The sequence below is a fragment of the Onychostruthus taczanowskii genome, unplaced genomic scaffold (genome assembly GCF_017590055.1).
Source record: "Onychostruthus taczanowskii isolate IOZ18803 unplaced genomic scaffold, ASM1759005v1 scaffold20, whole genome shotgun sequence".
Lineage (NCBI taxonomy): Eukaryota > Metazoa > Chordata > Aves > Passeriformes > Passeridae > Onychostruthus > Onychostruthus taczanowskii.
In genome coordinates this window covers 14,633,667-14,649,030 of record NW_024499240.1, presented here as the reverse complement: position 1 = coordinate 14,649,030, position 15,364 = coordinate 14,633,667, and the positions used below count along the sequence as shown (strand labels likewise).

At 42.7% G+C, this 15,364-nt stretch overlaps 1 protein-coding gene across 1 annotated transcript; it reads right to left on the bottom strand.

The window, feature by feature from the left end:
- Positions 1 to 550: 550 nt before the first annotated feature.
- NEMP2 (nuclear envelope integral membrane protein 2) lies at positions 551 to 14,924 on the bottom strand. Its single transcript, XM_041403189.1, has 9 exons — positions 14,820 to 14,924; positions 12,423 to 12,538; positions 10,719 to 10,947; positions 10,473 to 10,545; positions 9,379 to 9,472; positions 8,566 to 8,680; positions 7,717 to 7,942; positions 5,327 to 5,503; positions 551 to 3,318 (listed from the first exon to the last, which is right to left on the bottom strand). Exons 2-9 carry the CDS (start codon positions 12,510 to 12,512, stop codon positions 3,093 to 3,095), a joined length of 1,230 nt encoding a protein of 409 aa, XP_041259123.1. The 5' UTR covers positions 12,513 to 12,538; positions 14,820 to 14,924; the 3' UTR covers positions 551 to 3,092.
- Positions 14,925 to 15,364: the final 440 nt, after the last annotated feature.

Below are 15,364 nucleotides of genomic sequence, written 5' to 3'. Positions count from 1 at the left end.
AAGTCACTGGAGGATGCTGAACCAAGAGCCTGGGCACTACTCTTGCACTGTGTTAAAATGGTATTTGATAATAAAATCTGCCTGCAGGCACCAATTCCCTTCTGTGGGGTGCAGGGACTGCAAAGGACACAAACCAATGTGCGTTGTAAAGTGGTCAGTGTGAAAGAGTACAGGGATCACTGTGAACACCACAGAGAAAAATGTAACATCCTTTGTGAAGGGAGAAAGGCTTTTGTAAGAGTTAGGGCAATGGATTAATGCCTAGATTCTGTTCCTAGATTTTCTAGCTGAAAACCAAAACAACAGTACTTAACAATTGTGTTTCAGTGAGGCTGTGTCATCTCCACATATCACAGGAGCACTGTGCAAGTGAACAGGGTTCCAGTGACAGCAGCTGGTTTTGTTTATGGAACCCTTTCAGTGTTGGAACAGGCTTGGGAGGATTTTTAAGGTCACTATTAGCTACTCACTAAGGTAGCCATCATCTTTCTCCTGTTGCTGCCATTCTGTTTTGCATGCATTTAATAGTTTCCTGCTCTGCTTTGGATAGTATTTACCCATCCCTGCCAAACGATGCATCCCACAACTACATACAGCGTGAGTTGATTTTTCTTGCTCTTTAACTCTTTTCCTTGTTGAAGGTGTACCTGGTATTATTCTAAAACGTGTAATTACCTAAACTAAGTGTGGGGGGGCTTTTCCATTTAACATATTGCTTGGGTAAAATACTACCTTAATGTATAATCTGGGCTATTGTATGTAAATACATGTTATGTACTTACATGCCTCCATATTATGGAAGGGTAATCATCACTACCTCACTAAAGAGAGGACATTCAGAAAAACTGTCTGTTTGAGCTCAGACAAATCTGATTCTCTTCCTTGGCCTCAAATTGCTTGGATGGGAGTTCTTGGCTAACTATGAAGTACACTGAAAAAAACCTCTGTACTTCAAAATATGCAAAAAACACGAAGACATCTCTTTTGAGTATCCTTTGCCTGATCTGTAATGATTTTAAGTACTCCATTTTCATGATGATGACACAAAGTAAAATAAATCTGATTTGGTCTGTGCTCATTGTTCAGGGGGGTTTTCACTCCTCTCCCAAACCAGCCAAGATAATGAGGCCTTCCTCTGTTTTCACAACTGCTTGTTGCTAGTGCCAGAGCCCCCCAAGCCAAACTTGACTTCCTGAGTGTGGATTAGCTGTGGATTTGGTAGCACCAGCCTCTCTTAAGGGTGAGTCTTGCCTTCCTAAACAGAACTCTTGCTCTGGTTTTGAATGTTATTGACTTAACAGCGAGTGCATTTTGGATCACCTGCTTGACATGGCTTTTCTCTGCTAAACATGCTTTAGATTCTGCATAGGTACTTAAAATTTTATGGCACTAAAGGGTGTTAAGTGTCTCTTTACTGTAAAATGGAAGTGTTTCTTTTAAACTGAAGCAATATAAAGGAGAAAAGACCACATGAGTAAGGCTTTAGGACTTTCAAGCACCAACTTTGAGTCCTTTGTTACACAGAGGAGCTCTTGGATTATGGTATGGCCGCACTTTTTAGCACCATTGGAGGTAATGGGTTTTGTCCCTGCTGCAGCAATGGACAAGGAAAACCCAGGACAGCACCTGCACTGCTGAAGTCATGCTGCACCACTAGGCATGTTACAAAGAACAGACAGCCCTTTTAAAGCAGACAGATCCCAGACTGACATGCCCTTCTTGAGCACCAACTGCTCCCCACTGCTTACAGTTCCCGGTGGGTTTGTGAATTCATCAGAATTAACGGTCTTTTGTTTTCTGCAGTTTGTAGGACAGTAAAGGAAAACAGCAAAGTTTCTCTGACAAGAGAAGAATACAGGGAGGGACAGTCTAAAGAACAAAAGAAAGAAATGACATCTGCAGGTGGATGAACTGAGGTACACACACTACTGTCTAGCCTAGGACTGTGTAAACATGAGCTGAAAGACATGTGACTGCCTAAATTTCTCTCCTGTGAGAAGTCCCACAGATGGCTGAGAAGGGAAAGGTAAAAGGTATCTTCCCTCATTGTTTTACCAGAAATTATTTTCTGCTTCTTAACTCAGTGAACAAAACTACTGAGTACTCTGAGGCCAGTGGAGCTCTGAGTGGGTTATCTGCATTCCCAGTTCCAGGCTCACAGCAGCACTCTGGCTCTGCTAATAGCAGTTTCTCCAAGCAGCCAAAACAGCCTTTGTGGCCTTTTTGGGGCTCTCCAGAGGCCTGGAATAGACAGCAGGATCTGCCTGAGGTAAGCTGACACTGAAACCAAAGGCAATAACAAAAATGTTTAGGGATGGAAAACCTCTCCTAAACCATTGTCAGAGGTGGAGAAGCAGAGGGCTAGAGAAAGGCTTAGCAGAAGATCTGTACAAGAGCGAAGAAAGTATGTAAATGAACTAAGACTTGGAAAGAACAAAATGCAGTGTAACTACAGCAGAGGTAAAGAACAGAATAATCTGGGCAGAGGGTGAAAAGTCAGGCAGCGTTGAGGAGCAGGGGAGCTTAAGACTAAAGGCAGAGGCAGTATGAAGCTAACAGACCAGCCCAGCCAGAAGAGGAAACAAACCTCGTTCAGCTGCATCAACTCTCTATAAAAAGTCTCACAACAAACACAATTTATCGACAATCTAACAGCATTATCAGAAGTCTTGACACAGAGGGTACTTAGTAAAAGGAGAGTATTAAAAATGGCTTTTCCTCCCTCTAGTGCTCAGCACAGAGGACTTGATGATGGAAAGGGCCAAAACAGATTCTCTGTTTACTAGAGGTAGTGTCCTTGGTAAAAGAAGGCATCCTGGTGGACAGGCTGTCTCCAGTACTTGCCTTGGAAATGCACAATGTTTGTTTCCCTCGTGAAACTTCCCACAGCATGGCATTCCTCTTCACTTGAACAGCCCCTATGGTAATCAGGTAACATTGGTGATAGAGGAAACAGTTTTTTTCAAAAATTCTTCTTTGTCCACCAGCAACCACAAGAAAAGGCCAAGTGTGAGTTCTCATTCTGTATCCTCCCTTTCTAGGAGAAGTGTGTTTTTTGTCTCTTTTTTTCTGTTGTTGTTATTTCTGAAAGCTCAGAGCAGCTCAGTAGCATATGGAAATGGAATTTGTGTATGCATTTCATTTTCATTCTCCTCATCTTCTTCATGGACATAATTGGCTGGCTCATCTTGCTCAGACTGTGCCCTTGTCTCAAACAGCTGCTCTTCCAGGAAGAAGCTCCCAATGCCATACTGCTCATCATGCGCCTTTGTTTCTGCAGGTGAGATGTGGGGAGATCCCAGAACAAAAGCTGCAAACCTGCCAAATTTTTAAAGGGAGAAGTTATCAGCTGGGAAATTAAAAGAAGAAATAATGTAAATTCTAGAAGTACTGCTATTTAGGAAGGAGTGTTGTAAGGACATCCCTACAGGCAGTGCAGATGAGGGGAAGTCCCAATAATGGGTGGCAACAACTACAAAGACTGTTTTTCCCAGCTCATCTTTTCAGTATTTTCTGTAGAAGTAACTTTTGCTCTTCTGGAAACCATCTGCAAGGCCTTGTGACTAAGCAAGAAGATCTAACTTCGTTTTCACATCTTGTCAGTACTTGCAGGATAATCCAGAGTAAGCATTTGTACAGCGGGGTAGTTGGTACTTTAGCTTCTAAAAATAAAGATGTAGCATATTTGAGACAAAGGCTGTAAGAATTCAGGTGTGTTGATATTGCTAATGCAAGGAAAAAATGGCAAGAATTCTGCACTCCTACATTGGATGTAGTCACCTTGTTGCTGGTGCTGTGTGTGCACTGTGGGCAAGCTGAGCTCAAGTCTTCCCAAAGAATTCCTGCCTCTGGTGAAGCTGGAGCTGCAGACTGGGAATTCTGCAGCTGCTCCAAGTAAATGCCAGAACAAAGCATGAACTTAGCACTGTCCCTGTACTGCAATCCCCCACAAATCTTCCTTTCAGTGGGCAACTCCATTGAGGAGAGAGAACGGAGCTGGAGGTTTCTGGCAAGAGTGTTGGAACAGACGGCAGTTCTGACACCTGGGTAAGTGTCGACAGCATCAGAGAAATGTATGAAAAAGGAAATGCAGCTACATTCTGGAGTTCTGGTAAACTGATCAATAATTTACATTTCTGTGAGATGAATGTCGTCACCTCACTGTTCTTGGAAGCTCTGTTAGTCTAAATGGGGAACAGGTTTACCAGGGATGAACCACAGTCTGATGCTTAATGGGAGCTGGGAGGGGTTCTCCAAATATGATTGCTGTTGGTTCTCCTTTTTATTTCCCTTTTCACAACCAGTGAACAGTCTATAACAACTCTATTAATGAATTGATGGCTAGAAAATACGAGTCTCGACTTGTTTTGTACATTTGGTGGTATTTAGTTGTACAATACAACAGTAAGCTTTCACTTTTTTATCTCTCCATCATTCTAAAGAAGGCAAGCAGCTTAGAAAGTAAGACTGTTTAACAGTAAATCTATAAAACCTGGCAGAGAGGCTGTCTGCGTGCCAGTCCAAGGAAGATGAAGATTCTGAAACTGGGTTTAACTTGTTACTGAATAAATTCCAAAGTGACTGGGGTTCCTTTAAAATCGTGACACCTGGTTCTGTGGCAAGGACTAAGTCTTTGGGGCTGGCTAATACATGAAACTCTGCTCTGATCTCTTCAAGTTTTTGTTTTGACGGGAATACACTGTTACGATTAATTTTATATTCTGCAGGGTTTTCTGGCTTTGCTTGCTTGACCCTTCCTGACCTATATTTGTCTTAGCTTTATCTCTTAAGCTATACATGGCACAGCTCTTCTACCTGTTCTACTTGCTCATTGCAGGTATTGATTTCTTTCTCTGTATTCTTAGTCTTAGATAGTGATACTTCAATAATAGGATTCCCTGACTGTGCAGATTTGCAGTTGGAGAGCTTAATATAGGTAATATTTGAGTTGGTATCTTCACTGTGCCCCAGTTTTACACCACAGAAGAGGACACTGCTCTAAAACCTGGAGCAGGGCAATTTCACTGATTAGAGAGCCACCAGGGTCACTGCAAGAGCTTACAGAGGCACTCTAGAAGCCTTTAAGTTCTATGACCATGAATCAGCTGTGAAGGTCTGCAAACTCCCAAAAATAATTTGTGGTCAGGGAGGAACAAACAGAAATTTAATGCCACCAGCAAGTAATACCCTTGAGAGGTGTGGCTGTGGTCCTGAGGGGATGTGCAAGATAAACACACCTGGAAGAGTGCCTGAAGTGGCATTTACGTCTGCAGTGTGTTTAGGTGTGCAATGTGTTTCCTGTTTTAGAGGAGCCAGGTTTTCTTACCTGTGTGGAGCCTGGAGTTTGGATACAGCTATCCATGATGGGAAGTCAGGGCTCCTGCAGAATGAGCGCAGCTCCTCCAGAGCTCTGATAGTTTCACTCTCACCTTGTTCTCGATATTCCTCTTCAGTAAGGTATTTAAACACCAATTTTTTTGATTTGAAGTGATGCTTCATTTTTCTAGAACAAAATTAAAATAATCAGTATTTATGAAGTCTTCTGGCAAGTAATTATCTGCCCTTTTTCTCTATACCTGCTATTAACATGCATTAGTCACCTCTACCCTTTTAAGAGAACAAGCTGCATTCTTACATTTTAAGGTAAGGTATGTAATGTTTGCTAGCCTGTTTACCCTAGGTCTTAACCAAAGCTGTAGAATTTCACATGGTATTTAATGAGCTTTAGATCAGGTCCTTATTGTGTATGCATGGACTAAAATCTCACAGAATTAAAGAGATGGCTGCTTGCTCAGCCATTTTTAGGTGCAAAATGTGTCTGTGCAGAGACATGGGCTGAATCAAAACTCAGTCTGCATATGCTACTTCAAAGATAAGCAATGCTCTAAGCCTGTTGTGAGCTGTTTGTGTTGTTTACTAGCTAGCTTCTCTTAAATCTTGCTCTGAATTACAAAACTGAGTAGTCTGAAGCCAAAATGTTTACAATCTGATGGTTTTTTAGCTGCTGCGTAGCGATGTATAATATAATTAGATTTAAATTAGAAAGCATGCCATGTTCTGTTTCCTTCTGTCAACTGCTTTCAATTTCAATGTTGTGATGAGTTAAGATAAGGAAGGGATGAATGCCCATAAAACTTTCAGCTCTGTATAAAAACACCTGCTCCAACAGCAGCAGCAGCATTCAACTTTCCTCCTTATATCTCTTTAAAGCAGAGAACTGTAGTCGTTGTGTAGGTCAGATGGTGAAGGATCTTGCTGGCTCAGTGAGATCCACTGTTCCTAACAAGAAATATTGCAAGACTCTAAATTATTTTGGTATATTTGCTGCTCTGAACTGTGTATCTGGCATCGTGGCCTCACAGTTTGGTGCTGTAGCTTAAGGATTTTGAGACAGAAAAATTCAAAAGCCGTTATTCTCCTAAGAGAGATTACTTGTAGAGCTCTATTTCTTTATAGAAGCATCAGTTCATGAAAACCAAGAAGAAAGAACTACATGGAGAATAAGCTACAATGTTTCAGAGTAAAACCTGAAAGTAAAGTAAAAGTGAACTTGTGGCCACGTCATACTGATTCCAGAGTGTTCTGAACCTGCTTACAACAGGTGCTGATCTTACATGTTGCTTTTGAAATCACTGTTGCTCCTCAGCTGCAGGCAAAAATTGGTCTACAACAAATGATAAATTCTCCCTAAAATAAAAAAGCTTCAACTCAGGCCACACTTCAGCATGTAAAAAAAAGAATACAAGACTAAAGCAATATGTTTTTCAAAACTAAATAGTGTGTATTAAAAAAAAAAACCAAAACAAGCCAAAATTATTTGGTTTTTATTATTTTGGTTATGCCAGTTCAAGACTTTGCCTCTTCCTACTTCTCTGCAGTTCAGCAAAGTCCACAGCTATGGAACAGTCTGTACTAAAGACTCTGAAGCTGGACGCCATCCATCACTGAAGGTAAAAAACAGATGTCAATTGGCAGGGCTTTTTAGAATCTTCATTTGAGTGTTGCACTTGTGCTAAAACATACTTCAAATTCAAGGATGAGCAAACACGTTGTTCCTGTATTGCTATTGCAAACACTTAGCAAGTTAAGGTCTACCTACTGCAAGCAGTTCCTGTTCCAAATCCACAATGTAAGTGGGCCTCTAGGAATACCTCCATAGTTCTGATAGATTGCTTCTATGAATGACAGGGAGAAAAACTAAAACCATGGAGAACAATATTTTGTGGCCATGTGATTTTAGTCTCTGAACTCTCTTCAAGCTCCAAGGACTATCACTTTTGAACAGCTGCATCCTGGTGATGGTACAGTGTTTTATCCCTAAGATTCCATGTGAGTTCCCCGCAGCTTCTCTCACTACACGTCAAACCAAGGCAGTATTGCTGCAGTCTCATCAATCAAACAGAAATGTTCTGGTTGCCATATGCTGTGGACTAGAAGGTGCTACATTTGTCCTTAAGAACACAGTCATACTTCTCCATTATCCACAGAACAAAACTCGTGCTTAAAACTGCCAAGTGGAAAATCATTTCTGTGTCTCTGGACCTTAAACCTTTCCTAAGGCAGTTTTTACATCTGGCAAAATTCTGAAATAGTACTTGAAATTCCTACACTATTATTGAAGTGTAGGGTTTTTTTCATGATCGGCCTCCAGTACTGAATAGCTTCCAGTATTTCCTGGTTCTCCCAGGACTTTGACATTCACAAACAGACACAGACCTGGCAATATGACAGGCAGCACCGAGGGGGTAACACAGGCCTTTGGAGCAGAGGCTGACTGCTATGACTGCATAAGCAACTTGAGGGATGGTGACACCAAAGTAGATCAGGACAAAGGCTGTTAATTGGAGCATCCATGTGAACAAGGTTATGCTGAGCTCTGTGGTCAGTGGCCCGTGCTGATAGCAAATGGCAAAGCTGGTAATCCCAACAGCCAGAAAATACCCTGTAGGAACAGAAAAGGACATGGAGAAAAAAATGCAAACTATCCCTATAAATTTAACTTTGTTTCACAAAGCTTGCAGCTGCTGTGAAGGGCAGCCTACTGATTCTTGTGTTATCTTAGAGACATGATGTTTATGTGTTTTCTATTTCCAGAGTGTGCCAGGAGTTCACAAGGTTATCTCTGAACAGCTTTTAGCCACTGCTGTGGGCTGCACATGAATTCTCAAGGCAGGTGCCAGATCAATAGGTTTGTCAGCCCCTGCAGCCACACCCCATTCCCAATGTGTGCGTCCATTTCCCACATCCAGAAAAACTGCAGACCAGAGGAGCTGCCCTTTTGCTCTTCCAGGGAAAGTATGTAACAAGAGCAAATAAAGGAATAAATACTGCAAGCAAAATTTGCAGTAGATTAGAACTAGTCCTCTACATCAAACTCTTTATTCAATGATACAATGCGAGTAAACACTCATTTGAGTGGATTAGGAACCTTTAGAATATTTCAACATCTATGGCTTAGGAGAAAATAGGACTCTATATGAGTCACTTGATTTTTTATGGGCAGGTATTCATCTGATCACTAAATTAAACCAAAATCTACAGCACATTTCTTGGTAATTTTCTTACCCAACAGGTAGTTTTTGTGTTCAGACCACAACCACTGTATATTCTCTTTGAAACAGTAAATAAAATAAAGAGAGACCATCCAGGAGCCACTCATTAAAATCCAGAAGGTACTGTGCTAGAAATTAAAAAAAAAAAAAGGAAAAAAAAAAAGAGTAAATAAAACTCCATTAAAAAAATTCAAGCCAAAATCAGGACTATTGTTTCCAAAGGAACTCACAGGCAAAAACAGATGTGAAATTCTTTAGACCTACAGGGTTTGAGACTTCCACTGCACAGTCCTCTGCATGCTACAACACAGTATCAATTCCAAGCAGAGCAACTGCATCCCTGTATTTGTGTATCATGTCCCAATGTCACAGTATAACCATACTGACATGTGTTCCCAATTAACATATCTCAGCAATATTATGGGAATGCACAAGCTTTATAAAACTAAAGGAAAAATTCACATCTGCCTTACAATAAATTGTTTTTGGTGAATGGAAGAGAATCTGTCTTAGTTGCCACTGTATTTTTATTTAGATTGATTCACAGATTCAAAGATAAGCTTAGCTCCAGTTCAACGAAAATAATTTATGTTTCAGAATGAACTCTTCTTGTACATCACCAATGCCTGTTCAGTTTAAACTCAGGAGGAAGCTAAATAGAACTTGACTCTGACCTAACTCTATTTACTTGATTCAAGCAATCCTGCAGTCATTTCAGTGCAGTTACCTGGCCACAAAACCAGAACAAGGTCAGAATCTGGCTCTGTACTGTCCCTTCTTGTTTTAGGATGATTACTATTATTTTGTTTTATAAATGTAGATTTACCCTTGGAATAAACCTTTTAAGTGTCAACAGGACAAAGACTAGCAGAGCAAGAACACCCAGTATTATTCCAGAAAGGTAAAAGAACTTGGCACTCCTGTAAAGAGAACAAGAGAGAATATGGTGAGAAGTATCATCTGTAATTGCTTAAGATGCCAACATTTGTAAAAACAGCAGTGATGTTCAATAAGAACTTAAATCAGCTGTAAGTTAGAGTTGTAGTTATATGGTTAACAGGCCCAGTTCAGGTAGTCAATCTGTGTAAGGAAAAATTCCCAACACATAGTTAAGGTCACTGGAGTTGTTAACAGGTTAAGAGACTGTGCTGGGGTTTTTTAAAGCTCACGCTACTTCTGATTGCATTGACCTTCTAAGCTCTAGTACACAGAAGAAAATGAAATAACCAATATGGTTCTGTACTGCTAGAGAAGTTTTAATTTAAAATGCAGAAAATGCTCCACAAACTCACACTTTTTTTTTTCCTAAGCGTATGCATTTTTAAATTTCATCTTCTTAATTCAGAGTTAATGCTATAAAACCTATTGCTGCTCTGCTTGTTTTAGAGGTGCCTCCTGACAATTATTTTGTGACTCACTTTGCTTTGAAGTTGTGGGCACATATTTTGCTCTAACAACCGAGTATCCTCCCGTACGTGCTATGCAAAATGTGCATCAGAAGAAAGGCTGGCACAAAGGAGGGGGCAGAAGAGGCCCCAGATGGACTTTATCCTCAACATTTCCCCCAAGGAAAGGCATCATTAATAATCAACATTATTTAGCATTCAGCTATCCTCTGTGGTCTACAAAAGGGAAAAAGGACTTTTCTGGTCCACACGCTTGCCCAGTAAGGATTGATTATTTTGGTGTCCCCCAGTGCAGGAAGCTTGGATACAAAAACCCTAACACAGCTGCCTGATAAACAGCGTTAGGCATTCCAAGGTATATCACAATCTGTCCAAACACAAATGGTATGAGGAAGTTTTAAAGATATATTCAGTTCCTTATTTCACTTTCCCAAAGAACTGCCTCTTCAGCTTAGCAAACAGACCAAAGATGCACAAGCTTTGGGAAAGAAGGTCAAAAGCAGCCAGTACTCACCTGCTCAGGCTGTTTGCAAAATGGAACAGAAAAATTCCAGCTACAAACAAAAACAAGAGCTTTCCATCTAGCACTAAAAAGGGGGGAAAGAAATAGAAATTGACTTTAGACTAATTCAATCTGAAATGCTGATTATATAATATATAAACAGAAAAGTCCCAAGCTTCTTACAGAAGAGATGGTACATTCAGCAGCACTGGCAATACCAAGCCATCTGTAATCTGAACTCAAAGATTTGATACTTACTTTCTCTTTTCACCCGCACAATGTATGGTTCAATTTTGAAGGGCTGTATTTTGAAACAAACATCCTCTCCATATTGTTTTATGCTCAGAAGAGTTTCTGTACATGTCTCCGGCTTCCAGAGGATTTGAACAGCACATGCAACAAACTCAAAAACAGTTTCTGAATTCCGACAGTTGTTTTTTTCTGAAATAGGCTCAAACCGGAACTTTTCTCTGCTGTTAACTTTTATCTAGAAACAAAGAATAGAATACACAGAGAAGCGGCTCAGAATCACTGGGGGGTTTTGTGAACTGTACTGCATATCAGCCATGCATGAGGTAATGAAAATCAATCTTAATTGTTTAGTATTGGTTATTTTTATTATGCAAAGATTAATTGTTTACAGTTACCTTACAAGGTAATTCAGAGAACTCACCAGCAACAAAGTTCAGTGGAGGGGCCTCAATCCATCCAAAACCACAGTGGGTTTGGTTTTACTGTGGCACTTGCCCACTCACAAATTTCTAACAAAGCCAGAAGTATCTGACTGACCACAGTTTGTTTTGTGAATGTTCATACCTCTCCTCCTTCCTGTCCTGAACTGCAACAAATTTGACTTGCCTTTCTTTATAATGCAATCTTCATGTTGGGGACATAAGAGGGATGAGGAAAATGAAAGATAGCATAACCAGAAATTTAAATGGAAGCACATTCCTGTTGGGTGTTTTGGGGTTTTTTGGCTGGTTCCCAGTGCCCTCCCCCACCAAAGTGGTAAAAACTTGTCCATCTTCTAAGCTGAGGTGATTTTCCTCAGGATTCTAATACATTCATCAGGGCCTACCAGACAACAGAGACCCATCTGCAAAAAGGTGATGCAACGTGTAATAAACCAGGTTTCTACTGGGAAAGGAGACAAGGTGTCAGCAAGCAATTGGTTGTGGAAATAATCTGAACTTCCTGCTTTTAAACATTGACTCCAGGAAACTTAGTGTCACTGATGGAGGGTTTTACCACCTGGAGCCTGTTGCCATTCATAAAAACACCTGCAACATGTTCCTGAGGAAAACAGTCCTGGGAACAGACAAAGAGATGTTCCGCTTTCTTATACCTGAGAGAAAAGTCCTCCAACAGAGACAAAATGAAAAGGTTTCCTTCCTTTGTCTGGAGACATACTTCTCAGGAAAGAAAATGAACCATGGAGATGGTTAGTTCATTCTAACTGTTACTGCTTCCACTCGTGAAGGGATTTTTATTTGCTTCAAACTAATCTCTACATATGTGTCTTGTAAGATGACCCTCTGCTTGTCAGGAGAACACACTGCTGCTGCTGTTTGTTCATTAGTCACAATCTAATCAGCCTTTGGTGTGCTGTGGTGAGAGAGCCACAGAACTGCATGTAGCCCTCATATTTAGAAGTTCCATAAAGGCAGTTGGTGATAGCCAAAAGCATTTCTTGCAGAGGTTAACAGTGATCCATCAACAGAAAATGTGTGCAAGAAAATAATACACAATCCTAAATTAATGTTTTTGTGGCACCATCATACTCTAAGCCAGAGACCAAACCTCACTGCATCCCAGCTGGAGGCTCATAATGCTGCATTCTTATCATGGTCCCAGCTCTTTAGTTCCACAGAGATACTGCCCTGATCTTGCTAACTGGCCACATGATTTGCTGGGAAAAGCTCACAAGAAATGTACTGACTGACCCCCAGAACGGCCTCTCACCTGGATAGTCGACCACAGGTACTGTAAGTGAATGGTTCTGTTTTGCACATAACAGTAACAATTTTCATCTTGCTTCTGGATGACATCCATTTCCTGCAATAAGCTGCAGTTTTTACCTGGGGGGAGCAAAAAAGTTAATTTTAGGCATGTGTCAAATACAAATGTCTAATTATAGTCCATTTCATTGTTGTAAATGCTGACAGAAACATGTTCAATATGATTTAGGTGGAAATTCAAATTGGATTTTTAATCAAGTCATTTAGGCTCCAAGGTAAACTGCAACACCTTTGGACAAAAAAAAAAAAAAAAAAAACAAAAAAACCGAAACAGGTTTAAAAAATGTAATCCAGAAAAGCTTGGCTTCAGCATCAGTGTTTTGATGGCACTGGAATAGGGCCTCTGGGCCAAATTCACTGCTGGCATGAGTGGGTGTAACTCCACCAGAGTTCCCTGTACCAGTGGTGAATGCAACTGTGGGAGTCTGAGCAGGTAAACAGACTTACATACTAACACAGTCATTTAGCACATGACACGGCTGCTGATCACAAAAGTCATACTCCTCTCCCTCGGAATGTTTCTGATGTTAAATCACACAGCTCTTCTTTTTAGAACATTTTTTCTCCTGTCCCAGTCCAGCCACGGCATGTAATAAGGGAACTGCACTGACAGCTCACCATAAATGGCTGAATTAGAGGTGTGAATTGTTCTAACCCTCCTGAAACCTCAGTGAGCCCCTATGATCTTCAGAATTAAGATTGCACTTTTGAGCAGAAATGGACCTAAAAGATTAATGGTGCAAAGTTTTAGATACATTCTGATCTATATACATTGTAAAATATACCCTACAGTGCATTACCACAGTGTTTCAAGAACATAATTAAAGAGAAGCATAAAGGAAATAATTACACATCCGAACAGAGGGACTCATCTAGCTTACTGAATAGAAAATGTAGGTCTCAGCCAAGCTCAGTAATAACTGCTAACATGCTGTCATGCACTCACAGCAGCACAATGGGTATGTGCAGTCTCAATCCAGACAAGGAGATGCTGTTTGCAGGTAAAAACCTGCAGTGTCTCTATAAGAAAGATGAAATTAAGCTAAATTATATTTTAACAAATTTAGTTAAGCCAATGAAAAATACCGTGTGGATGTTCTTACTTAGGCTTATTATAACATTATGGGATTACTGTCCACACATGATCCTACTAAACTGATTTAACCTTAAAATTTGGGGTTTTTTTCTTGTGGAAAAATTGCCCATCCGATTAATTTTCATCCATGGCAAATCCAGTGGGAGGGAGCACAACCACTCAGACAAGCACTGGCTGTACCTTTAGACAGGCACTTTCACAAAAGTCATCGCACAATGCTACAAAAGGATTATTTGTCACTGACGTGCTGAGACTGACGCAGCAAGGAGGTGAGGCTGGGCACTACCCAGCCTAAAACCAGGATAATCCAGCAACAGGAAATGGCAGGGCCAAAACAGCCCAGAGTGTCCACACCTCCCCTGAAGGGCATCTTAGGATTTCCTGCCACTATGGATAAAAGTATCCATCCATGTCAACGGCAATGTCATCCACGTGCAAGGCTGGCAAGTATTTTCTTACAACCCATAGTTTTAAGGCATTTTTCTTGAGAAAAATCAGCTGCTTGAGAGTTGCATCAGCTCCACAGAGTGAAACAATGGTGTTCCAAAAGGAGAGATGCTACTGAACAGGTATCTCTGAGGTGGTGCTGGGTTTAGCTATTGGGAGGACACACAGGTAGAGTAACTCTCAAATTCTGAGACTGCAAGCAAAGAAATTCAAAATTATGAGCCACCAGAATCTGCTGCAGAATCCGGAAGATGCCCAAGACTCGAGAACGTCAATGCAAGGAGGAAGCCGGTTCTCGAGTTCTTAATTGCTACTACAACTGAGCACAGCCTGTAGGGGTTTGCCTGCCCTCAAATATGTTAATAAAAGATCTGTTCCGCACCCGATTCCCTTGGCCTGAGCTCCTGAGGAAGCCAGAGGGAGTCGCACACCCAGAGGCAGCTCCCGGCCCCGCCCTTTGTGCGTCGCGGTCCCTTTGTCCGTGTGCGGGCTCGTCCGGGCCGGTTCCCAGCGCCCCTGCCCCCCGGCCACGGCGGGGCCGTCCTGCGGGACCCGGACCGCCACGGGAGAACAGGGGCACACGGCAAAGCGCCTCAGGCCGCGGCTGCCCCGGCTCGCTGCAGCTGCCGGCGGGGCGAGGGGCCCGGGCCCGCCGGCCGGGCAGCGCCATGTTGGGCGGCAGCGGAACCGCGGGGCCCAGGGACAGCGCGAGCGGAGCGTGTCCCCGCTCCCGAAGGGATGGGCTGAGGAACCCCCGGCCTGTGAGCACCCGCCCTGCCCCGGGGGAACGGGCAATACCTGCTGGTGGCGCCTCCCCGCTGCCCGCGGCCGCCCCGGGAAGCGCCAGCCGGACGAGCAGCAGGAGCAGCCCCGGGCGGGCCCGCGGGCGCTGCCAGCGGCGGGGCGGCCCCGCTGCCCGCTCCCCCCGCGGGGCCGCCAGCGGGCCGGGCCGGGGCTCCACCCGCGGCAGCCGGGCCTTGTGCGGGGCTGAGGGCCCGTCTCTAGGGTGACACCCCGCCCTCGCCTTCCGTGGGGGGGAGAGGGTGAGCTTGGAAAGGAGGACGAAAACCATCGAAGGTAACAACTCAGCCTAAAGCGTGTCCTTGCACTGTGATCCCCTCAGAGTGAGAGCTGCCCTGTAAAGGTGTAAAGCAGTTCCAAACCGAACTTGGACAGCTTGTGACACTTGCAGACAACCCAGGCGGTCACCCAGCTGGACGGGAGGCAGTGGATGTCCTCATTACACACCCTGCTTCCAGCCCCAGGGAAAGGTCACCAGGTCACCAGGGTGGCGGCAAGCAGCGGTGCCTGAGCCACACACTGAGCCACGCATTCATTAGTCA

Coding starts and splice junctions, on each gene's coding strand:
- NEMP2 (XM_041403189.1), bottom strand. CDS start 12,512: ATGGATGTCATCCAGAAGCAAGATGAAAATTGTTACTGTTATGTGCAA. Junction 8,681..9,378: donor TTAAAAGGTTTATTCCAAGG/GTAAATCTACAT, acceptor TTTAATTTCTAG/CACAGTACCTTCTGGATTTT. Junction 5,504..7,716: donor GCTGCCTGTCATATTGCCAG/GTCTGTGTCTGT, acceptor ATTTTGTTCTAG/AAAAATGAAGCATCACTTCA.